This window comes from Ammospiza caudacuta, chromosome 4 (assembly GCF_027887145.1).
Source record: "Ammospiza caudacuta isolate bAmmCau1 chromosome 4, bAmmCau1.pri, whole genome shotgun sequence".
NCBI lineage: Eukaryota > Metazoa > Chordata > Aves > Passeriformes > Passerellidae > Ammospiza > Ammospiza caudacuta.
This window is the reverse complement of record NC_080596.1, coordinates 64,480,714-64,507,769: the sequence shown is the minus strand read 5'-3', so window position 1 is coordinate 64,507,769 and position 27,056 is coordinate 64,480,714. Positions and strand designations below refer to the sequence as shown.

At 37.4% G+C, this 27,056-nt stretch overlaps 1 protein-coding gene across 1 annotated transcript; it reads right to left on the bottom strand.

Moving 5' to 3' along the window:
- Window positions 1–868: 868 nt before the first annotated feature.
- On the bottom strand, window positions 869–25,483 carry NCAPG (non-SMC condensin I complex subunit G). Its single transcript, XM_058803779.1, has 21 exons — window positions 25,285–25,483; window positions 24,454–24,663; window positions 23,374–23,602; window positions 22,019–22,164; window positions 21,024–21,108; window positions 17,618–17,810; window positions 15,965–16,114; window positions 13,687–13,827; window positions 12,577–12,700; window positions 11,825–11,914; window positions 11,494–11,673; window positions 10,933–11,043; window positions 10,271–10,390; window positions 8,521–8,754; window positions 8,011–8,192; window positions 5,248–5,422; window positions 4,646–4,807; window positions 3,652–3,823; window positions 2,530–2,616; window positions 2,045–2,120; window positions 869–1,200 (listed from the first exon to the last, which is right to left on the bottom strand). The coding sequence occupies exons 1-21, from the start codon at window positions 25,393–25,395 to the stop codon at window positions 1,077–1,079; spliced, it is 3,102 nt and encodes a 1,033-aa protein (XP_058659762.1). The 5' UTR covers window positions 25,396–25,483; the 3' UTR covers window positions 869–1,076.
- Between the last annotated feature and the right edge of the window lie 1,573 nt (window positions 25,484–27,056).

Below are 27,056 nucleotides of genomic sequence, written 5' to 3'. Positions count from 1 at the left end.
AAATGTCACTTGTGTCCCTAAGTCGTTCCTAAGAATGACCAAAGATCATTTATAGCATATTTAGCAGTTTCAAATGCAAGTTCCCTAAAGTCTGCATTGGGCATCAATAGCTGAGACATGCATGTGGAGGAATGGAGTGAGCTTGCTGCCACTGCTCTCAAGTGGCCCCACTGTGACACGGACGTGGCTGCTGTGGCGTTTCCAACACCAGTGACCCTGCTCAGCCACAGTGACTGCGGAGTGATCACGGCTTCGTCTGCTGTCCTCTGCAGTCCTGGCCATTCCCCCCTTCTGAACTTCAGAGCTACAAAGAAATAAGAACTGGATACTGCTGAAAAAAGACACAACACTGACCTTAGAAGATTTCATTTTTCCCCCTTCCCTATTGAAATACTCCTTTCCTTACCAGATCTTATTTTGTACCACAAATATTTTTATGCTTTTCTAAAAGCACATCCCTGATTCTATATAACAAAGTCAGCATCAGTAGATTTCAGTATGGTTTGTAAAATCAGTTACTCAGTTCTACCACTTTGACATTGTTTAATTAAGTGGACGCACACCTGCAGAAAGCAGAATTCCCAGTTAAGATCACCTATTCTTTTACATTAACATGAATGGTAAGTAAGTATCTATCTGCTGACCAGGCTTTACTGTTATGAAACCTTATGAAAATGAAGAAAGCGGATGCTGTAAAAGTAGGTACATTCAAAATTGCTGCCATCACAAGCAACCACTCTGCTACTGTTAAATATCAAAACAGCTTTAACTATGGAATATTTAGCACCAACAGCAATTTCTATTTTCAGGTAAGATGCATTCTTCTCTATAAAGTAAAAAAAAAAATCCAAGTTTTGTTCAGGTAATATTTTAATCCATTTTTATTACATGAATGAGGGACTTTATATCAGGAATTACAAGAAGTACAAGCATCTGTTTTAAAAAAATTAATATATAAATGTAGAATTATAAATGATTCATATAAAAGGAGTAAATATGACTAGCAAGAAAAAAGTCTTATTTTCAAGTCTGATGTTAACTACCAGTGTTGACAAAGGCACTTTCTTCTCCTGTCTTCACTCATCTGTTTCCTCATTCAACAGTCTGGAAAGGTTCATTCGGGTTTTCTCCAGTGCCAAAGTTTTTGCTCGTCTTTGAGGCCTTGAACTTGACACCGGGACTGGTTCTGGAATTTGTTCACTGAAACACAGATTGTTTAAGAGTTAGGTAAAAAAGACTAAAACTGAAGAGCTTTTGTAGGAACAAAGTTGAAACATGGTCATAAAGAGCAAAAATACTTCTTACCAATTAAAGACTTTTTATTTTTTGAGAATATATTGCTATTTTCAAGTGATATAGCAGTATCAGTAAAGATAACCACATGATAAGGAGTTGCAAAATCAGCAAAATTAGATGGAATCAAATTCCCCCAAAATTAGATGGAATCAAAGCAAACACATGAAATAGGCAAATGGGAGAGACTGACCCTGGTCACAATATAGTCCACAGTAAATGGATTACTTGCTTAAGAAAGATTAGAACACAGCTGAAAAGTACAAAGATAATGTTGTTGTAATGATTATATCCTGCAAAATCATAAGGGAACAGATCCCTTGTCTATATTCACTTTTCAGTCATTTCTAGATGCTTGTCAACTACGTGTTGGACAACAAGCAATGAAACTGTGAGGGGAAAAATGATTTAAATTTAAAACATTTATACTTCCACAGAACAAATTTAAAAAGGCAGAAAAAATTTAACTGGAAGAAGAGCAATAATGTAAACCAAAAATCTGAATTTTTTCAGCTAGAATATCTATTAACACACAAAAGGTACATTCAAAAAATATCACAAGCTCCTTTGGCAGAACCTGCCACTGTTTCAAAAGTACCAGTTCAAAGAAATTTTTTTCCTTAAAATATTATCAGTGTTTTTGGAGCAGAGAATATCAAATCACATATGTTTGGGAAAGAAAAACATTTGAATTAAATTTCCTTGCTAGAACAGACATCATAGTTTTGATGGTGGGGAGACAAGGATTTACCTTTCAAGACCACGTTTTACACTTGCACCAGTTTTTCTTCTGCTCACAGACCTCACTTCTGACGCTTTCCGCTGTCCTAAGTATAAGCAAAAGTCTTTTTTCATATCTTGATATCATTTATTTTCTTAAACTAGTTCTGTATCTACTTTTCTTCAGTGTTTGAAATTGCATCTAAACATAGAAACATGCAGTCTGCAACCAAAACCCCACAATTTTCTCCTTACAGAAACAGCTGTATGTTACTGTCAGTGGCTGTGGCTGGGTTGTCTGCAAGCCTGTAGTCAGTCTTTTTTTCTTTTCTGAAATCTCTGTTATTGGGAGAGGCTAACAGCACAAAAATTTCCAAAGAACAAACAACTTTAATATTTTAACAAATACAACTATAAATCTACAACAGAGTATGAATGGCTTTCCCATCTATGCATTCACAAAAAGTTAGTATGAAATTATTTTATTAAAAACAACTAATATTGTAGCCACTGTACCTCTGCCAGTTTTGCTTCTTGTGGATCTTAATTTTGCAGTTTCTTTAACTTCATTAACTGGAGTATGAAGAGCATCTTCATTATTTTCTGTTAAACAGAATAACAAACGCAGAACTCATAAATTAAAACTTGATTATCTTAAATACCAGGATTTTAAATTTTGGCTGCTACATTAAAAAGCCACACAATTGAACCTCACTTTTTCTTTAAACCAGAAACTAGCTAATAAAGCTAACAGGAAATTTAAAATGTCACTCAGCTGTAACTCCACCCCAACAAAGGTCAATAATACATAAACTATTCTTGATGACTGTTTAGCTCCTTCCACTGTGTTGGAAGCTGAGCAAGCAGGACAGAGGATCAGCTTGTGTGAACAGGGACCTCTTTGTGGAGCTCAAGAGGAAAAAGGAACTGCAGGATCTCTGCAAGTTCAGCAGGTCAGGCTTTGCAGGAAGATGACAGAGCTGTGTTCATACACGTGGGGAGAAGGCACCAAAGGCCAAAGTTCAATTACAGCTGAACGTGGTCAGTGTTTTGTGAGATAATAAAGAAGGACTTTTGACAGTACAGTAAAAACAGGAGAAAATCCAAACAAAACACTGGATGAACACTTGCTGAAGATGGTTAGTCACCTAACTAGCAGAGCTAGAGAAAACAGCAGAGCCATTCAGTGCTTGATTTGCTGGATTCTTTAATATTACTGATGGAGCTCAGGCTGCCCAGTCCCCTGAATCAGAGGATCATGAGCATGGGAACAGTGATTTTCCATTTGAGGACACTGATAAGGGAGCAGCTCCAAGAGCTGAATGTCTGTAAGCTGAGCATGAGCCAGCAGTGGCATCGTGGGTGGCACCAGAGACTTTGTCCAGGGCAGTGACCATTCCCTGCACTCAGCACTGATGAGGCCTCAAACCCCATGCTCAGTTCTGGGCCTCTCACTGCAAGACAGACATGGAGCTGCTGGAGTGAGTCTGGAGAAGGGCAGTGGAGCTGGGGAAGGGGCTGGAGCACAAGTGATATGGGGAGTAGCTGGAATTGCCTCCCAAGTCCCATTACTTCTTATTTCCATAATATCTAAAGAATTCATTGAATTGTACACGTGCTACACCCCTCCTGAATTACCTTCTTCATTGTGAACAGTATTTTCACACAATGTGATGTCTCTTTCCTGTGTCCTTTCAGACAGACCTGTTTCCTCAGTTCTTCCAGAGTGGTTTTTGCCCACATTGGGACCCTTGGTTAGTTTCATATGGAGCTTCTCAATAGCTCTTTGACAAGGTTTATCTTCCACTTTCTGGAGGGCAGACATTCCATGTTAAACACTACTTGAACTTACAACTATTTCTTTTATCTATAAAATTTGCTTACTAATAGGATTAGGTGAAATTACTGCACAAAGGATACATTGTGTGATATGAAAGTGACCAGTCAAGCTAAAAGAAGAAAAACTTTCTCCATCAATACTAAGCACTAAAATACCATATTTTTTTCATAATTTGTCTTAAAGAAAACCTGAAAAAAATTAAAGCAACTGGACACAGAGTACAGCTATCACTGGATGATATGCCCATCGTGGATTCAGCATTCTTACCAACATTTCTATATACCATTGTGTTCCTGTGCCACACTTCCAAATTTCAATTTTTTAAATAATAATAAAAGCACCAAAGTAAAACTGTTGTAATCCTTTCCTACTTCATCTTAAATCAAGCATCATTTTCATGTTGGCTGATGATCTTCCCATTATACCATAAGTTTAGGTGTAAAATTTCAGCCATTAATAATTAACTAAAGATAAATTGCAAAACTGCAAGACTCAATACTGAAATTTATTTTAACTTAAAAGTAATAACTACACCACAGTTAACAAAAGAACTTACTGTACTGCAATGTATCAAGTCAGGAACACTGTTTCAAGCTGTTTGTACTGTCTATGGTTTATGCAGTGATATCAGCTCAGATTATTATAAATTATTCAAAAATTAATTTTCAAAACGGTTTAGAAGATAAATTCCAGTCATACGGTCAAAGTAAACAAAAGGCCCATTTTTAGGGGTATCAGAATATTAGCCTACTAATGATTAAAAAAGTAAGAACCATGCTTTTTATGTACTACCTCCTGAATCTCATCGAGCAGCACCGGCAGATTCTCTGTAGAAGAACTACTGAGTTCTAGAAAATTTAAAGCTCTTGCATAAATACGGACATCTGGTGCAGTTGGGTCTGCCAGGATTTCATTGCAAATTTTCATGGCTAAACTATCATGCACTGTTAACTCCTGCAAAGGAAAGAAATTAGGTATCAGAAATTTTGCTGGGAGCTATTTACTAGAGACAACAGTGAGAACAATCTCATTTAAACAGTTGGCTAATTTTACACAGCAAACATCTTCCTAAAATGCACTATTTTCAGTACATTCACCACCTAATTCTTATAAATATCTTCCACAACATAAACAATTAGCCATGTGCAAGTTCCTACTAACATTTTTTTAATTGTAAGAGGGACAGGAAATTTGGGACAGGGGGGAAGAAAAGGGAAGGAAAAGGAGGAAAAAAGTGTCAAGCTAAAAGACTTCATTACCTGAGCAGGCACTCATTTAATCCAACTGCTGGCACTGGGAATCCCACAGAGGCCCTGACAGGTAGCAGTAAACTAAGGGGGAGTAGTTCTTAATCTGACACAAGTGCTACTTTCTGACAGTTTAATGCATTGTACCTGAGAGTCCTGGGACTTCTTGGACTGACATCTCAGTCCACTTGGTCTGGTCAGATCCACTAACAGTTCAGAAACATTACTGACATCTATTTCAGCCAAAGGTGATGTTGCAGGAGCATTTAACAGAGTTTGCAGAGTTGGAAGATAAGCTTCTTCAAAGCACTCCTGGTTGGACCTGTTTCAATGAAGTCAAATATTAGTAGCATAATAAGACAAAATTAAGTTTTTTCTTCCATGATGAAAGTTCACTGACCTGGTACATCAATCAAAGTGGGAGCAGCCAATCTTGGAAGCAACAGCCAGCAAGATCAAGATATCAAAACTGCTTCATAGTACCATTTGAAATTTTAACACTTCCTTCCTCTGAAGAATTTGAATATTCATCCTGACTACTGAAACTGATATATACAGACATGTTCTGTCTTGAAGGACAAGAGAAAAAATTTCCATAAATACATTTCTCTAATTCATTTTCATAGATTAACCTTGGTTTTTGCTCATTCCTCCTTTCTGCTAGCATATTTCTTTGGGGGTACTTCTCATTGTGTAAGAAAGCAAGGAAACTTAGCAAAAAAAGTATGCAGTGGTTAACAGGATTTTTGGAAGAAATACTTGTGATTTTTTTCTCAGAAGAGTTCATAACTCCTGCCAAGCAAACCTAAAAACCATGTTTCACTTGGTCGTGCAGCAAGTTGTCTAGAAGTGTGGTTCCACAAGACTTGTCAAAACAATTTAACAAGTAAGATGTCAAAAAGTACAAGGTACAGTTGAAGTGAAGCCTTTACTCTTGCTGATATTTCTATTAACTTCCTATTTGAACCCAAATAACTACAGGAGAAAACCAAGAAAGCAAGTAATTTTTTAAAAAGCAGATTATTTGCTGCTGGATTATGGAGCAAAACCAGCTGACAAAAAATCCTTTTGAGCACTACAATTGGCTACAAAAGAACCAAAGCAAGAACTCCCCCTTTCAGCAGCTTTAAGGCTTTATATTGGCTCAAGCATTACTGAAGTATCATTCAGATTATTCCCTGCAAATGGAAAAAACCCCAACATCTCCAATAACACACAGGCACAAGGCAGAAGCTTCTCCTCTTATGCTGCCTGCAAGTTTAATACACTATAAAGACATTCCATGAGTAAGAATTGTCCCTATTCTAGCATCTCACATCACACTTCCAACACAACAGATAATTTAAACAGTCAGGATCAAAATTTCTTCCTCAGAGTTCAAATATTTCATTTCAAAAAGTAAGCCTCTTGATTAAATCTGTGACCAGGTGGAAAGATTAACAGAACAGCACCCAGAAAAAAAAAATGGTACTTTAAAATTCTGTGAGAGATCAGTACCAAATTTAGGTATGAGCCTCCACCAAATCTCATTTATTACCCAAATTCTCCTTTACTGAATGGCAACTTTGCAGACAAGTTCTGAATTACACTTGGTATTTAATAATTCACTTCTAATAATACAGTATCTGTCACTGAAGAAAGTAAATAACTCAACTTAAAATGGACCATTTGTGATCCAGGACGCAGACAGTGTTTTGAGACAGAAAAGAAATAAGATTTCCTAACTAAACAGAGATTCTAATCAATGAGCCAGACTAAGACATAGGAATTTTTTCCACAGATTTTTCTGATTTTTGCTTAACACATACACCATGTTATTTTTTCAAGAACACAATCATCTATGAGATGCCACAAGAAATTGCTTCATTTACAAATGACGTGGAAATACATGGGACTAGAACTCTCATAAAAAGAGAATGAAATTCACAAATAAAAGATTATCAATGTTAAAAGCTTAAATTGATTACTCATTATCAGAGATAGTGGAAAGATATTAAATCAATTTTTCTGTTACTTTCATAAGAATTTTGAGTAGGGAAACCCCCATTCTATGAGAAATTGGGAATTTTCTTCATTTTTTTTCTGACAACAGCAAATACCACATTGCTTAGGGTTTTTTTGCCTCTTCAAGAAAACTCCCCTTTGTATTACTCCTCTTAATGTGGCAACGTATAGACCACAAAAATTTAATTTAATTTGTTTTGAAAAATAGGTAAGATAAGTTAATTTAGGTGTCATAATACACCTAAATTAAAACCTAACTATAAAAAAGCAGATAAATACTTTGTTTGTTCTAACTTAATAAAACCACTAGCAGCTACTAAAAAGTAAGCTTTCAGTAGCAGGTAAAAGGAGATGAGAATTGCTATTTAAGCTCTTATTCCCTTACATAAGCTCTCTACCTCCTTTGTCCACCACCAAAATAAACAGGAGATTTGAATATGCTGTGAATATAAATTGGAGTATTCCTTGGTTCAAAAACAAACCAAAACCAAACCCCAAACCACAACCCAGCAGCCTGCTGCTTTGGTAACTGCTTTTCTTTTGAAGCATTCCTGCTAGCTACTTTTTAGTGACACTTCAAAGCCTACCTGTAGTGCTCAACACCATAAATAAGTAAAGCACATATTTTTAAATTAATTTTATTCAATCTCTTTGAGAAGAGTTTCAATTGTAGGCTTAGGAAAGAAAAACAAAAGGGGAAGCCCCATGGAAAGCCATTAATGGAAAGTCTTCAGAATGGTCACAGGTTGAGATTATGTACTTTCAAAGCAATAGGCATAGGAGAGTGAATTAGATGTCTAAATCTAATTTGCATTTGTGCCATTTCTACTAGTGCAAGACCAAAAGAGGTTCCTAAAGCTGCTAGATGAATGTATATTGTCATCAAACAAATACACAGAGCATTACCTATTTGCATAAGCAAACAAAGGGAAGAACACTCCCAGGCAGTGTCGGAGCCGAGTGTCCTCCTCAGTGACGGGATTGTACCACAGCAGAACGAGACGCGAGAGGAGCTTGGCACTGCTCAGCCGCCCAGAGAACATCAGCTTGGCAATGCCCTCTGCAGCCTCCGTCCTCAGCTCTGAGAACTGAACAAAGAGCTCATCACAGACACCATACACCAACCAGCACGGTTTTCACTAGAACTTCACTGCAAAAGCCTGTACCCTGTCTTACCAATCACTTCTCTACATTCACATATTTCCACCTGCAAACAGAATGCAAAGCTGCTCAAGGGTAATCTTAGCCTGAACCAGTGACAAACTTGTAGCCATTTTCTAGGACAGGTATTTTAATAATAGACCATTAATTTCAATTTGCATCACATAACATTCCCAGGCAGCCTAATGGGATGATAAGCCATCTGCAAAAATAATTTTAAAACAAAGCTAAGGCAAATTTTATAATATTCCTTACCGTGCTGTCTAAGAAGCCAGAGAGAAGCTTCAGAAGGCTGTGAACTGTGGCAGTCTCTTCTTCCTCTATTGTTTCACTTTCATCCTCACCATTTTCAGTTCTAATGTGTGCACTTTCACTTTGAAAGTCATTGCCTCTTCTGGTTTTAAAAGGCTCAATTCCAAACAGTATTAGTAGATCAAAGATTGCCTTTAAAGCACTGAGCTTTATCTTTATGTTATCTATTTGCAACACCTAGGTTTAATAAGGAAAATAAACATATCATCTTCCAGTAGACCACCAATTGAAATGAGGCATAGTAAGATCTTTCCTTTAATAAGATTGGTTATTTTGGGAAACTTTTTATAATATTTGAACCAATTTTCCAACTTTAGGAAGGTGTGATACAAATTTAAACCCAAATTTATAATACAATCTGAGAAATAATTTATTAAGTCACCTATGCAATTTGCACTACATACAATCAAATTAATTTCACTCATGGAGTGAACATCCATGTATGAGATGTAATTTTATTGTTCAACCCATAGACAGACACTGGACAAACAAAGTCTATTTGCCTGTGGTTGCTGCAGAGTGTTAGGCATTACAGAAATATAGCTAAACAAAAGAACAGCTTAATTAAAATCATGGTATGTAAAAAGACAACAGGGACCAAGAGAGTGATAAAAGTCAAAGTTACAGAGGTTACTATATGTATTATAGTCCAAGTTACATGCAAGTCAAACCATGCCTCTTGGGTTAGCCCAGAGATTCTACATCTGTTTAGTCCAACACCCTGCTTCTGATTGCAGCCCACACAGAGATTGAGGGATTTACAATCTGCAGAAAGATTGCTTAACTCAAAAATTTAAGTTACTTAAGTAACTGAAATCCTCTCCAAACAAACTTTTTTTTTAATGTGACATACTCAAAGCCAAATTAAAAACAATAGTAAATGTTACTTTTTTAGGAACCCAAAGTTCTCCCACTATGACTACAACTCTACTATCTTGTCTGAGCCAAGCACATCAGTTCAACTCCTGTTGTCCTTTCTCCAATGTCTGCCTGAACACACTCTTAGAAAAGCACAGTTGCCACCCACACTTCCCTCAAATCCAGGGTCAAAAACCAGGGTTAACAAGTGTCATATTGGATATAATTAGCTTGGTATCACAACAACCACAAGGTTGGGAACTGTGGATATTACAGCATCCAACACGCTCCATATTCAAAGATGTTTGGCCATGCTATTGTTTTGTTGGTTTGAATATTGCTTTATCCTCTAGTTAACAACTCTTCCTCAATCCTTAATATAAACATATTAATTACTCAGGATTTAAATCAGACACCCAGTATCACAGGAAGTATGCAACAGAAGTGTGAAAACCAGACTCATTTTTAGTTTGGTTTCCCAAGGAAAGCTTAGAGAATCCTACAGCTTCTCTTTGCTGTATTGAGTAACAAATTCAGGACGGATTTCACCCAGATTTGAAAGAGAAAGTGAGACCTTAAGGATAAGGAATTCTTAGAAAATTTTAGGACAACAGGTGACTTCACAAAGGTAAAACATGCTACTACCAAGATAAACTGAATTTTATCAGACGTCAGAAATATCTACGGGAAACCATACTCTCCAGATCTTCAGAAAATGAGGAATTACGGGTTCTCAGAGAACATTACTATGTATGACAGCTTGTTAAAGATACAAGACTAGATTTATTTACTAAGTCACAAAGACTATAATTTCACTTCTTATCAGATATTTTACCTGTAACAGCAATGGAAGCTGTTGTTGGGCAAATTCTTTGTTCTGAAGAGTACAGCAGCCCAAACACAGAACTGCCATATTTCTCACAGCTGGGTGGACATTAATTACACCGGGAAGTATCTGAAAAGAATAACATTAAACTTTATAGACAAAATACATAAACTGAAAATAAAACTCTGATTACTAAAATATATTATCCTGAAATTAGAAATAATTTATTTTGATACAGTATTAGAAAATGGCAACTATCAAATACTCTGTTTATCTAGATATAAACAGAAGCAGATTGAATATGTTGTTTGAAATCAGCAAGAAAATAATGGCAAAAGTCACATGAGTGTTTTGCTTTGTATTTGTTTTTAAAAAACACTTGTTTTCAAACAAAATTGAGTTGATCACTCTGGGAAACAAAAAAACCAACACACAACAACAAGCGTAAACATCTCTTCATAAAAGACATGAATATTCTTTCAGAGAAACAATGCACAGTTCCAAGTTATGAAATACAGATGCCACTTCAATGTACTTGAAATAGTTTTGAGGACACAATTGTAAAAATCCACACAAAAAACCAGACTAGATACAGTATGAACAATGCAATGGCATCATTTAATATTTTTGCATTTACTAAGGAGTTCAAGTTATTTTGCATTCCTACATACCAGAGATTGAATGATTTCATTAATGGTTGGACTGATGCCTTTAGAAAGAGACATGATCTTCAGAACCTCGTAGCACATCATCAGACACTTCAACAGGGTTTCAGGATCATTCTTCAAGTTGGTCAGGGAAAAGAGAAAAACACTATGAATACAAATGGTGGCTATGATAAGAATGGGGCCACTCATCAATTTGACCCTACCCAAACAAACTTTTCCTGTCCACTACACATGTGTTGTGCAAGAGTATTAGTCATCATCTGTCTGTAAGCTATGATCAAAATTAATTCCTTTTTATATTTTCAGTTAGTTAAGAGTAAAAAGAGTAAGACCAAGACTGAAATTCGTTTTTTCTGGAACATACCATCAGCTTCTATACAATTTATCTTTTGTCAGAACATACTATTGGCTTCTATAATTGCAGAAGAAGAATACTAATACCATCAATGTTTGATTTCAATTTTTAAAATGTATTTTAGACAAGGCCAAGCTACACTTTCTTTTAAAATTAAGAATAAATTTTAAAACATAACCAGCACTTAGGAATACAGGAAGGGAAGAGACCTTCTCCACACGCATTTCTTTAATTTCAGGTTGCTCTGCTGCTTTTATAAGATCATTTTTTGTCTGTTCCAACTCAGTTATTTTCTCTTTTAATATTGATGCTCTGTTAAAATCCTGAAGAGTAATGCATTCTTCCAAAGCTTGTTTTGCTTCGAAAAGCTTCACTTTTATTTCAGCCAGCTGAAATACAAAGTAAAAAGAAAATGAACATAGTAACCTCTGTAGTATTAGCCAGTGACACCCTATTGACACTAGCCAATGTTAACCTACTATGTAAAACTCTGGATGATTAAGTTTAAAAAAATATTTTTATTATTAACTAAAATCTCACCTTAAGCTCCCGCTTTCTTATTTCAGCAGCATCAATAGGCTGGTCAATTGCAACAATTGGCTCACGAACTTCTGATATAATTTCTGCAATCTATTGTCACAAACAGTATATTAGTGCCATTAATTGCAGTTCAGATATATACTAAGCATTTCACTTTTCCAAATTTAAAATGTTATCTTTTTGAAAAAGTATTCCACATCCATGCAGTTTCTCTTATCAGCTGGTTCCCTGTAAATAATCCTCAATTTGAAAACACAATGTTTCCATGAGCACATTTCAATCCCATTTTTTCCCATCCAGCTGGGTAAGCAAGGAACAAAAAGACCTTAAGCACCTATCTGAGTTAACAGGAAAGAAGAGAAATATGAAACCCAGAAATCTACATCATCCTCACTTTGAATGTTTTTGTCAAAACATTTTGCATCTAATACAATAAAATATTCTGGAACAGGCCACTGAAGTGTAACACGTTCCTAGTGTGAGGACTGCATTTACAACACCAGTCACATCTTTAAACATAAAGCTCTCTAGAAAACCACAAAATGCAGCTATGCCTAAAACCGAAATGACAAACAACAACAACAAAAAAAAACCCACAAAAAACAAAACAAAAAAAAAACACCCCAACAAGCCAAAAAAACCGAAGAGAGAAGGAGACAATATAGACAATATTTAAATACTGATATTTCTTTTACAATGTTTGATTTATGGGGAAGATAGAGACTAGAAAACAAGCTCTTACAGTTACTTACAATTTGAATCCTTCTGTCCTCATCCTTAACAATACTGAGCAATCTTTCAACAAGCAGAGGGATAAGTGCTGCTGAAGTTGAAGGTAAAATGAGAATCTTTTGTAAAATAACTAGCAGATGCTTTCTGGATTAGAGAAAAAAAAAACAGTGATTTCTTATTCAAGCAAATGGAAGACATAAGAGTTACTATCCTACCAACTTGGAGATATTGTGATGAAGATTTCATAATACAGTATGAAACTTTTCTCCATAGCTACATTAACTGCCAAATTGATCTTCTTACTTAGCAATGTTTGTCTTTTACTGATTTTACCTGTTTTCTTTTGATTAGAAAATGCTGAATTTTTTAATCATATGTCTCTACCGTCCAAAGAAAAGTCATACCAGCAGAAACAGTATCAATACTGCAGAATGCTTTCATGGAAAATATCTGACTGAAAACTTAAAAAAAAAAAAAAAGAAAGAAAAATACAACTTAAACTACCCTGCCAGTCTGGCACACACTGACACATTCCAGTGAGAGTTTGAAATTACTGCTGTGTTTATAGTATCATAACTGTAAGTTTTCACAAAATACCTGAGATGGTATGAATTTTCAAATTCATTTGCTCTTCTTAATTCACACCAAAAGACTGTTAAAATTATAAGAATGACTCAGTTAACACAATTTAGCCTGGCATCTAAGACATTTGTAGCCTTTTAGGCCTTAGCAGATTATAGCTTAAAAACATAAGAAACAAACATGTTACTTGCTACAAGTCATCTGTTGTGAAGCAATACGTTTTTCTCCCTTTATTTTTTACATACTATACTCCAAATAAGCAGTTTTGTAATTTCATAATCTCAATGATATATTACAAAAACAACTGAATTTCTTTCCCCTAACAATGCTGAATCAGAATTAGAACTTACATTTCCATAAAAGTAAGCAGACAATATGTGGCACAATGTTGGGACCAATTCCACTAAGGAGACTGCTTTCTATTCCAGCTAGCATTAGAAATGTATTTTGTCTGCTTGATCAGGTTCTTTTCCAAGCAGAGCTTCTATACCTGTCCTCAGGCATGAGTGTCTTAAGCTCAGTAACACAAATTTGATATTTAAGTTTACCTTCCTCCCTCTTCCATGGTATCCATGCAGCCTATGATTAGAATCAGTTGCTGGCCTATGAATTCTTTTGTCATCAGGTTTTCAAAACAATTAAAGTCTTCTTTTTGTTCTTCACTGAGAATTGGCATATTTTGAAGATAACTGAATCCAAACAGAAGAGATATAATTACATTCAGGTTCACTGTTGGACAGTAATAAATAAGTAAATAAATAAATACACTCCAAACAAATCCAAATATCCACTCCTGCTCCACCCCAATAAAAATCCCACCACTTCTGTGTCCTGTAAAAACAAGTGGTTACGTTAGTACAAACCTTAAAAATTAATGATTGTGTTCTTTTCATGGATTATTTTTCATGAAGTTATTTATACCAAATAATGTACAGTTTCAAAATAATGCACTTTAAATAAAGAAATCCCTTTTGTGAATGCAATGCAATAGGAAACATGTGATTTCAGTTCTGTAAAAATGCATAAAGGTAACATCTTAGGAACAAATGTATAGATACACCATTTTTCTTACTATTTTCTGCATATTTAGGTACAATGCATCTTTTACAATTTCAGAATTGTTATATTGCCTACAAGACAAAATACAAGAAAATCATGGAAGTGTACAGTGATGTCTTAATCTGATTAAATATATCATCACAGCATAATAATCTGTTATCAGATACATTCAGCCATATAGCATGGAAAGTGCAATCAGTTTGTTCCATTTCTTTTTTTCTAGACTCAATTGGTTTTTTATCAAATTTTTTTCTATCAGTGGGAGTTTGCATGTTCAGAAAATCTGAAGTGAAACATCAAGTACAAAATTCAATATCATAAAATACAATTCAAATACTGACATAAGCTGTGAAAAATACACTTTTTTCTACCTCAGCTTTGTAGATACTTTTCAGTAAGAGCTTGTTATTTTTAGCAAATTTTTACAATTTCTTCAAATTTAGGACAAAAAACTTCACATGTAACTACTATTTAAGAAGATCTGAAATGAAAATTGTTTCTGATCACTGAATAATAACCTGCAGCAGGTAACAGTGCATATGGAAATGCAGCTCACAATCTGCTTTTTCCTGAAGTGCCGGTGACCGGCATGTTGCTGCTCCTCCTGACCAACACCCTCACAGGGCACTGCACAACTGTGCACTGTGCACCAGAAACTGAGAACTGAAAATCATGCCTGAAACAGCTCAGCAGTGAGGGTTTAACAGTTGATACCATAAACAATTACTAGTAAACCTGATTAATTTTAGCCTCGCCCTGAAGAGTAGTGTAACTGAAGGCACTTTGAATAAGACTAGATGAAAACAGAACAAATGTTCTCTGAAAGAACAGATTTTTTGGAAAATAAATGTTTCATGGACTGTAAAATGAATAATGAATGAATAAATTTATATCCACCAGACTGGATATACATTTCCAAACTAAGGAAGCACAGATGCTTCTTTTATTAAATGTTTATGAAACATGTTAACACATTCCACACTGAAAAGTAGCAATGGCTTCTGTAATCACTACCAGTATGCTACACCCAGTACAGTGAGAAAAGAATATGCATATTTTTAATTGGAAATATCCATCAATACAATGCATTTTTCAGCAGATCTGATTTATTATCATTTCAGGAAGGTACACTGTTTTACAGGAACAGCACCTCAGTTAAGATTTCCCAGCATTATCCATGCTCAGAAGCAAACTCTGTTCAAAATTTACGTTAAGACTAAAGAATCCCATGAAGAAAAAAAAAAAAAGCCAAGAAAGCCCACAAACAAACAAAACAAAAAAACCAACCAAAACTATTACACTAACACACCATCAATAAAAAACCAATTGCCATTCTTTGCTTGAGTAAAAACATTGCATGAACAAAACATTCATTTCCATCCTCCTGTGCCCTCCAGTTAAATAACTGTTCTGTAACTGCTCATTTGGCAGCTCTGTCACTGCCTTCAAACAAGTTTTTAGGAAGCACGCCTGCCTAAGCAGGCAAAAGAGAGGGAAGTTTCAATTCAAAAATGCTTCTCTTAGGGACAGCAGCAAAATTTTACTTTATTTTCACAAATGACAACACTGGAAGAAGTGTCAGTTTCTGCAAGCTTGAAAAAATCTCTCAAAAATCTTTTCAAAAAAGCAAAGAAATGCTAAAATCCCTGTTCAAGCACAGCTTTGGGTTTGAAGGATACCTGAACATTTGAATAAAATAAATATTCTCTAATTTAAAAATAAAAATCTACTTTAGTGGTAAGAGATTCATTTTTAATTGCAATGTACCTCAATAAATAATCTGCATATATAGCTGGTTCTGGCAGCACGTCTTCCAATAAAACTTCACCTTCTTCACCTTTTGATTTTAGATATTCACAAAGACATCTCCAATATAACACATTCTCAGCTGTTAAATCCTCCACTGGAATCAGCTTTCTAAACAAAAATTTAAAAAAAGCAATATGAAGAGATGAATAAAAGAGTCTAAAACAATAAATACACACAAGTATTAGAAAATAAGAAATAAATATTATTTCCTAAAATGCAAATAAAACTCCATCAAAGGTATTCCCCACAGAAATAGTTAGAGATTGAGAAAAATAACTCCCTGTCTTGAGGACACAGAGCTCCCCAAGCCCTTCACTACACTGCCCTTCTCAGTGTTGTAACTCAAGGCTGCTCACAGCAGCCTGCAGAAACTTTGTGCCCAACCCTTCAGACCTCCTAGAGCAACCAGGCAGGTACTTTATGAAACATTGTTATCCCTGCACAAGTCTGGAAAACTGAACACCACTAATCCACAGAAATGCAAAACAGCATTAAAATATTTTTTCAGCTTCTCTGAATTGTTTCTTTCATTCTTAATAGAAGATCTGGAGAAAACAGTGGAGTAGCAATCACAGTATGCCAAATACAAAATCTAATACAACGTTTTCTCAGCAACTCTGTAAGCTCCTCATCCACCTGCCTTCATACACAGATCGTCCATCATGAGACCCCCACTCCTTTTTAGATCCATAGTATTTTTCATGCCAAGCATGGAAATTAATCTTTGTTTTTGAAGCAGAACATTAAGTTCTGCATTAATTCTACCTCAAAACAGAAAAGACTCTGCAGTGGTACTTTTTACTCCCTTGAATCCCATTTTACTTATAAACTATCAACAATTTTGGTTTTGCTTTAGATTGCTCACATACAAAACAAACAAAAAACCCAGCCAAAAACACCCAAGGCAACATGTAAATGAAAACTGACCTTTTGACAGATTCTCATTAATCTGACAGGTCTTTATTTAAAAGCAAATTTAACAAACAGAAATCACAGACTTAAACAATCTAACCATTTATCATTCTGATACTCCATCATTCAAGCTGTACTCAGAAACTTCATACAAAAACAATCCTAGTGTTTTCCATAAATTAAATTAATGTAAGCCTCAGTATAAACTGACTAATTTGACTTACTTTTCAAAATGTCATTAGTCTAAGAGATCTGGTACTTAAAAAATTCTCAGCCCAGTTTTTCAGAATGGAAGCTTCATTTTGCTCAGGACCAAAGTCAGATCAATCAGAACAAAAAGATTTTGAAGTGTGGTAGGAGTCTAATCTCAGATGATGAAATTAAGTGACAAATTGTCACTGATTAAAAAGCAATAGCAAAATCTTAGTCTGTTATTATGGGAGAAAATGCACAGTATCACCTGAAGTGCCTTGCATTCTGGTTAGTAGCAGGAGAGATGTTTTGAAATCAGTAGATGCTACATGCACTGCACTCCAAAGCTATAGATGTGGGCCTGTCTGGCTTTAAAGAGCATCAATAATAGTGAAATAACTTTCTTACAGAGGAAACGTGCCAGTATCTTCAGAGGTTAAAAGTAATTTAGTTTTATATTCTCATAGAAAACGCTCATCTTTTGGAAATGAAGAATGCTCTGCATACCTGCTATCAAGGTTTTTACAGCTCTGAACGATGTCATGAAGTGGAGATAATGAAAACATAGCATTTAGTACTGGGATGGCCACTTCTGGGCAGTTTTCTACATCCAGTCTATGAAGCAATTCTAAAACATCTCCTTCAGTGAACTGTAACCAGGCTTGAAGTAGCTTCTTCTTCATTACCTCCTTAACAGCATCTAATAATACAAGAATTCAAACAGTTTAAAACAAAGTTTAAAAAATATCAAATTTTAAACATACTTTCATAAAACATTTTTCTATAGAAGTCTTTTTGCAAAAGAAGCTATTATACAGTTAAACTTAAGATTACCTTAAATAAAGAAAAACTCTGTTGAGCAAGAACTACCTGGGGTACACCCTTTTTTTGAGGCAATGTAATTTTCCCCTCACAAGGAATTAAAAAAAAAACCTCTATCCAATAAACTTTTACATTTAAAGACAGCATCTCAACCCAGAAACCTACAAACCACAAACTCCTGTAGAAGAAATATCCAAAATCAGAATCACAGAATGGGTAAGACTGGGAGGGACCACAGTGGGTCATCTGGTCCAACTTCCCTGCACAAGCAGGGCCATCCCAGAGCACATGGCACAGGGCTGCATCCAGACACTTCATGAACATCTCCAGTGTGGGAGACTCCACAACCTCTCTGGGCAACCTGTTCCAGTGCAAGGTCCCCTGCACAGTGCAGAAATTCCTCCTTGTGTTCAGGCAGAACAGTGCGTGCATCACTCTCTGCTCGTTGTGTCTTTTCCTATTGCTTGGCAGCACTGAGCAGAGCCTGGCTCCATCCTCCTGCCACCCTCCCTTCACACACTGACAGACATGGATGAGCTCCCCTCCCAGTTTTCTGGAGGCTGAACAGGCCCAGCTCCCTCAGCCCGTCCTTGTAACAGAGATGCTCCAGTCCCAAACATTCTGGGTAAGCATTGTTACATACTTGCTCTGTTTCAGGAGTCACCACTTTTGGAGGCAGGATACTACATGAGAATTGCCATACAGAATTCTCATGCTATTTCAATTATGTGAATGGATTATGAAGTTTACATATGATACATTAACTCCCTACTCACCACTGCCACGAGAAACAATTCCTGGATCAAGAGAGTGCTATTTAATCAATGAAAAAAAATTTATGGGAACATCCAGGATGTATACATCTTTAATGCATTCACCTAGAATTAAACAGGGAAGTTGAAAGGCTAAGTGTCTGGTGGAGATAAAAACATAACTAAGGAGCAAAACAATTTTGCTCTTAGGCTCTTTCAGAAAACAATATCCAGTATAAGAGAAACAAAATCCACACACACTGACAACATCCATCTCTCCTCTTATATGTAACTCATGATAATAAATGCTGCAGTTAAATATAGTTTACAGTTCAAAAAGGACTGTAAAAAGGCCTTGAAAAAGCTAAATTACGATCCTAAGGATAAGAAACCTCTCCAAGAAGGTGAAAAGCATAAACTAGTAGAATAAAGTACAAGGAGAGCTGAACTCACCCTGAAAAGCATAACTAAGCAGAATGTGCATTATGTACTCTACATCTTATCTAATTATAAGTCCTTGTTCTAAAGCCAATATGGAAAAACATCCAAAATTTCAGTGTTGGTACCTTGAATGAGCAGGTTCCTCACTTGTTACCTCAGGAGTTACCCAGATAAGCAAATTCAATAGATACATATATCCTTCACAATAAAGATATATGTATCCTTCAGAGTTACAGGATTTGCAATACAGAATTGGCCAGGAACATGTGACATCAGTCAAACTACGCACCCTGGCAGATGTTACATACCCTGTGATTCTAGATGTCAAGAAAAAGTCCTCAACAGTTGGGATGTAAAACCATCCTAAGGTGGAGACAGACACTAAGAAAGTATCTGTCCTGAATCATAAAAGAAGACACTTCTTTATGTTGAATTCATCACTGTCACCAAAAAATAGGTCACATAGAAAGGCTGTACTTTTCCTTTAAAGGAATACAACAAATATTTGTTCCTGACAAGTGAAGGATCACATGAAAAGTTAGGGAAAGTAATTTCCTCCCCAGTTTGGAGAGATTACTAAAAGAAATGCATTCATCCTAAGTATCTCTGACAACCAAGGATTACTGGGGGAGTGGGGGCAGCCAGCAGACAAGCAGCAACTAGTTAGATAAAACAGAAAACTAGTGCATCAATAAGAAACAGTAATTCAGAACATGGGTTTTTCAGTGCTGGACTTCAGAAACAGAACATGGCAAACTTCTGTAAGCTACTAGAGACCAATTCAGCATGGGTGGGGCAAAGTGACTAAAACCTCCTCTACAGAAGGAGGTGGTCTTTTTAAGTGTAGTTCTATACAGCATAAAAAAGGAGTCAGCTGATTGTCTCTTCCTTTCCTGTCAAGAACAGAATATGATCCCCAAAAATAGCCAAAAATAACAGCAGATCAATAAAAACACATTCATGCAAAACACACCTTAAAGAGCTCTAGTACCCAGTACTTCAATCTTGTTTTGTGAGTGAATATCCACATAGATCATAATTCTCACAATTCCCAAGCAGCACATCATTCAGCAAGGGAAATTCTCAGAGTAAAATTCAACTTAGTGCAGGCTTTTCAATCAAAGCAGGGGGACTACACATCAGCACTCAGTAAAATGGGTTAGCTTCTATTGTGAAATTCATGCCTACAATTGCTGCAGTTGGGGGAAACAAAAAAACCAAAAGGGAGTTCTACATAGGCAGGCCAAAATTGTCTTGCTCAGATGCAGGTGATGTTTTCATCTTATGGCAACACCATGACACAATTATGGGCACATTCTGAATGGCTCTGTCTGTAGAGTGATACAGTACAAAAGACATTAAAAAGAATAAAGCTGCCCCATGGTGAAATGCATAGGGTCAAAGATTCATTAAAAAAAACCCTCAAGCTAGTTAAACAAAAAATTAACCAGCTGAGAAGATATCTCTCTGACAGCACATAGGAAATATTTTCAAACTGATATTAATGTTCATATTTAAATTATTTAATGCATTTATTAGTTACAAAAATATCTGTAATGTAACATTTCTGAATACAGCAAAATAATTGATTTTTTCTAATTCTGTGTTTTTTTTTTTTTTAATTTTAATAGCATTTGGTCCCATTTTAAAACTCACTGGCTTTCAGGTTTTTTGAAAGTGCAATTCCTTTCTGGTTTGTTTACTATAAAGGGCCTGGAAAAACAAAGCAGCAAACAGATTTCATGTGTCTAAACACTTCCTGGTACCTCATTAATCCCTTTGGGCTCCTTATTATTGCCATCACAGCTTCTGCACACAGCACCCCAACATTTTACAATCAGAAAGTATTCTCTCTTAAACATTAGTATTAAGATGTTAAGAAACTTATGATCTCTTACCAGATCTGTCATTAAGTCCTTGTTGCAACAATTTAACTCTCTGTGCTATTGTCAGAGCTCTCATGTGAACTTTTTCAGCCAAAACCTTGAAAAATATTAAGACATTAAAATACATTTCCACATTTGGTAACAAATGATCCCATTACCTACCTATGGTTTTACACTTAAGAGTTTTAACCATCCACATAAATCCTAAATCAATAGAAACCTCTAATACCTATACCAACAGTACTGTACCAACAATTAACTATCAGATCCTTGTGCATGGAAGAAAATGTAAAGTAAAATAAACAAGAAAATTAACACATAGCTTAGAAGCTCATCAGCTCTGTTTGAATGCAACATCTGGACATGAAAATTATCCTCTCTCTTTAATGTGAGCAAGGTGATGAATACCTACAATAAATTACAGAACTAAGTACTTTTCTTAAAAAGCCACTAACACAGAGATTCAGTTGAAAAAACCAATCTAACCTAAGATTTAAAAAGCAGAAGACAGTTCTGTGTGAAAAAATTGAACACTTTGTTTCAAGATCTCCCATAAGATGCCTGCATAAGAAACAGACAGGTTAGCATATTTCTTACCTCTGCATGCAAACATGAATAACGGTTGATACTTCCCAAAATTGCAATGCCACAACCATGCCATTTTTCACTACTGCCGTGGTCCTAACATCCACTACATAATACCAGAGAAGCAAATTTGCTTCAATGACAAAATGCATAGAGGAAAAACAACTGATTGCATACATAATTGATACTGTTACTACCTGATCTTCAACAGACAAATTCTACCACACAAGTAAATTCCATCAAGAAAGTTCTACAGTCAAGTTCAGCAGTTTTAACTAGAAAACTTGCATTAAATCACCCCCCTCAAAATTTTGGTCAATGAAGTATTTAACTGATCTTAGTGGTAAGTGAAATATAATAAAAGATGTCAAGCCTTTTTCCTAAGTCAGCCTTTGAAATGAATGGTAAGTGACCCCAGTTACCTCATATGCCAGCTTTCTGACAGCCTCCTTTACATCCATGGTGCGGCCTACAATTATCGGCAGAGTCCTCTCCGAGGGAGCGATACACGACAGCACAGCACGTCTCACATCCGAGTTGGAATCATTTTCCAGCAATGTGCTATAAACTAAAAATAAAACAGTCATCATTATGCTTTCATATGAGTTTGAAACATAGAAAACCAGAAAATATTAAAAAAAAAACTAACAAACCAGCAGCTGTTACCAAAACCCCTCCCCTGCAAGATTTTAAGATAACTACATGCTGAGCTATGATGTCAAAAGAAACAATATTTGCAATCATAAGTAAGATCTTCAGGTAATAACTCCAAAAATATCTGCTCTAGATCCCACCCATAAATAACCACTTTGTCATTTACTAGCAGAAAAATAAAACATTTCCAAACATTGGCTCTGTAAGACCTCTATTCACTAGTTGTACCTTTTCATTATCTTTTGAAGTAGATCCTCAATTTTTCCTATGAATGGAAAACTGCAATCTCCATTAAGCCTACCAAAACTCTTACAGTAAATCCCTCACATTGCTCAAGCTCTTTTATTATGTTCTTGAACCTTATTCAAAATTCAAGGCAACTATAAACTTAGTTTAATCACAGTATACACAAATTCCTCTTGCTCTGTGAGACAATGACTTACTATGAAATTTATGTACTTCTAAATAAGTAACCTATAAACATCACATAGAAAATGAAATTTAAAAGAAGCTCCCTTAACAGAAACCCCTAATTCAGTAATTCTTCATAAAAGGCAATATGTAAAGATTAATCAAGGCACAATTTACGTACACTCTGTCTACCTTGAGGCAAAGGAAATGGAAACTTAGGCAAGAATGATACAATACACAAAGAAACCCTCAAACATCATCAAGACCCCTGCCTTGCAGAGATGCTGATCTCTTCTAGAAAAGTGATCATAATTTGAGACAACAATAGTTTTTCTCTATCATTTCTACTAAGAGTTTTGTGCTAATTCAATTAACAGTACCAAAGGCTCCTTAGAGGGCAAGAGCTGAACAAACATGTATTGTACCTCCACTCTAGTATCCAACACATTTTCACAAGCCTGCTTCTACATTCAGCCCAGAGCAGCCTGAGCCCAGTATGACTGTCCAGCAGATCTCTCCTAACAGTTGTCCCTTCCCCTTGAACACACATCTTGCATCCTCCAACTCCTCTAGCAAAGTTTCACAGTTTATGTATTATTACAAGATTACCCTCAAACATCCACTTCGTCAATGATAAAAAAAAAAAAAAACAGCTTTGAAATACTTTAAAGCAATGTAAATTAGACAAAAGAGAAAGACCAATACTACTTACTATTAACAACAGGGCAGGCTTCATCCTTAGGATCTTGAAGTCTTGACAGGGCCAAGACAGCTTGAATTCTAACACTTGGAAATTTATCTTTAAGTCTAATCAGCATAGCTCCATTAATTTTATCAAATAAGTCATCATCAATCTCAGCATTCTCTGGCATATTTCCCAAAATCTTATTAACAAGCTGACAGGTTCGAAACCTCACTGCATGGCTGTTGGCATTGTGAGACTTGGGGAAAGAAAAAAAAGGTATTTTTATAATCACATTTTTCTCATTTCCATCATAAGGCTATTAATATGCACATCTAACTGCCTAATATTCTACACAATAAATTAAATATGCACTTCTATGTTTCAAAAGCTTTTCCAATTTAATTTGACTTTTCATCTCAAAAAGTCACAGAACTGAAAAGCAATTACAGCCCATTGCTTGGACCAGTGACAGGAAAATCAGCAGTGCCTTCCCAAAGGAAGCAGCACGCTGACCACTGCATGCAGCCTGCAGTGCATTAGCCAGCTTACTGCTCTGCCTCCACAAAACATTAGAAGGAAAAAAACACATTAGCAATTATGGTTATTTATCCTGATCCATAATCTTACCATGGAAAATCAATAGTTTAGGAAAATGTAATTCTATCTGTGTTCATGCTGTTGGAACTGTTTCTGTTTCTATGTAACACTTGCAGTAAGCAGAAAGAAATACACATGCCAACCACAGTTGTATAGAAGATCTTCTAATATTTTTGTTATCAAAGGAAGGGTATAAATTAATTTCCACAGCACTCCCACACTTTCATGCTTATACATATACCTGATAGCCATATAGGAGAACTTTCATTTTTCTCAAAGGCTCAAATTTTGAAATCCAGTTGTTGGATTATTGTGTGTGATGTGGTGGATCTTTTTGTGTTGGGGGAATGGGGATGGTGTAACGTGTCAAGCACTACCTTTGTTTTGCTTTCACTTTTTAAGTTCTAATTTTTAAGTTTTGTCAGGTAGCAGCAAGTTTTTCCCACTGCAAAAAGTTTCCATTTTCTATGTTAGAAACGTTAGACATTTAAGAATAAATGTTAACTGTACCTCAAGCAGAAATTTAAACACATAATTCAGAAGTAAATTATCTTCTTCTTCCTCCTCACTACCATCTTCTTTCTCCGTCTCATAGAATGAAGTAACAAATGTAGCTGCAAAATTGATCACTCGCTCCACTGCTGGTTCCCGCCTGTAGATTATCATAGCATACTTGAGGAAGTGAATGAATTTTTCATTAAAGCTTCCTTTATCATCCAACTGGGAAAAAAAAAAAATATCAAACCATAACAAAAGATAACTATCCGGTTCATCTTTCAAAGCTGTACCACAGAAAAATAAAGTAAGTGGGCTTACAATTGACAGCTTCCAATTGAATTTAAATTTTTAAAGGGCTACAGCCAGCGGTCGGGGCACACCCGCTATCGTGCCCCTCTCAGTGAGTATTTTGCTATAAATTAATTACACAGCAGGTACATTGCAATGGGGGGTTCCACCCGGCCGACAGATTCCAGGACATCGATCACACCGCGTGCATTATATCCTGTGTCACAGCCACACCTCGGGCATCCCAACACCCTCACACCTTCCCGCGGCATCACCAGCACCCGCGGGCAGCTCTCACCGCCGCGCTCGCAGGAGACAACTGGGCAGAATAGTTCAGCAGCCTGGCTTTGCGGCATTTGGGTGGCGGTTTTGAGAGAGGGTTGGGGGGTTCTTTTTGTTTGTTTGCTTGTTTTTAAGTCGCGGGCTGTCCTTAGGCACACTGGTGCTCGGTTTAGGGGAACACTGCGGGGGCGGCCCCTGCCCCCGGGGGACCAGAGGAGCAGCCGCTGGGGCCCTCAGCTCCCGCCGCGCCGGGCCGCCCGAGGGCAGCCGTACCTGAGCATAAGTGCTCTTCAGAGCCACCACGAGCTTCGCGTGGTTCTGGTGAGGCTTCTGGGCCAGCTGAAAGGCCTCCTGGACCTGCAGCAGCTTCTTTCTGGCTCCCATGGCGGAGGAGCGGCTGCGGCACCGACCCCTCACAGCCCCGCGCGCGCGCCAGCAACGGCCGCGGCGTCCGCGCGCGCAGCTTCAAACCGGGCGCGGGAGCCGCTCCCGATCTCGCGAGAAGGCCGGGCGGGCGCGCGCCTGTGCCCGCGCGCTGCAGGCGGGGCGGGGGCCGGGCCGGGGCGGGCGATGGCGGGCGGCTAATGGCGGCCGTTGGCCGGGAGCGCTCGCGGAGCGTCGCCATTTCTACACAATCATAGAACGGAACGGGTGGGGGTAGAGCTTTGAGGCATTTCAGTCCAAGCTGTGGGCGAACACTGCCGTGTCAACTGGACCATGGCACTGAGTGCCACGTCCAGTCATTTCTTGAAGACTTCTAGGGATGGCGACTTTGCCATCTCCCTGGACGGCCCACTCACCTTTCTGTGAAGACTCGCCCTGTCTAATCGCCTTTTCTGTGAAGAAATTCGTCCTAACGCCAGCCTTAAGGTGGCGCACTATGTTCCCCTGGTCCTGTGTCGGGTTGCCTGTGAGCAAATGCCGACCCCATCTGGCTATAGCCTCCTTTCAGGTAGTTGAGTGATAAGGTCCCCCTGAACCTCCTCCAGGCCTTACATCCCCAAATCCCGCAGCTGCTCCTCATGGGGTGTGTGCTCCGAGCCCTTCAGGGCGGGCTGGGAGGGAGAGGGATGGGCTGGGGCCGTGCGGGGCTGCGGTGGCCCTGTGGCTGTTCCAAAGCCCATTCCCGGTACCAGCCCGCCTGCGGCTGAGGGCCTCCAGAATTACATTCGCTAAAAGATTTAAACCCGCCCGGAGCCGTTCTCCAGAGTCCTCTCCGGACGTGAGCACCAGGGAAAGTAAATACAGACGGGTTCCGTAAACTGAAGCATGTGCGGCGGCGACCTGAGAGGGCTCAGCCGCTGTGTAAGCAATGGAAGCTCATTGACATACGGAGGCAATACCCATTTGTGCTCCTTCCACGCTGATTCCCTTTCTAGTGGAAATTCCCCCCAAGTTTGCAAGCGTTTGTTGTGAACCTAATGCTTTCCCAGAAATCCTTTAACTTGAGAAGAGTAATAAGCCTCATTATCTCAGTATCTCATTAAAAGCAGGAAAAATAACTCAGCTCAAAGCCCAGAGCTGCGTTACTGTTACGGAACGTGCGGTGAGCATTTAATGACACAATTAACGAACCAAGCCGAGGGTCATTAGCTGAGGGGAAGCATTCTGAGCATCTGTCAATTACAGAGTTACACACAACATGCAAAGAAGTGAACACGAGCCGTGGACAGCAGGAACTTACAGTGTTTGATGTCCATATATGTTTGGGCTTAAAAAAAAAAAAGTGCCTAATGGACCTCAAGGGATGACAGCTATTTAGTAAGGACAGGTGACAAACCATCAAATGACTATAGGTCAAACAGGCAGGACCTGGCTTGAAGAAGGGTCATTTTTGTGTAAGGAAAAAAAAGAAATAAAGAAAAAAGAAAAAAGAGAAAAAAGAAAAACACTAGGGGTCAGTCTTGTTCTAGATCTGAATCTTCCTAGTGTTTTACTTAAGAGGCAGATTTTAATCAACCAAATAATTGGAATTATTTTCTCCTTACAATGGCGTCATGGGATATATATGAGCTGTATGTCAAGAATGGAGGGCAGCAGCTGGA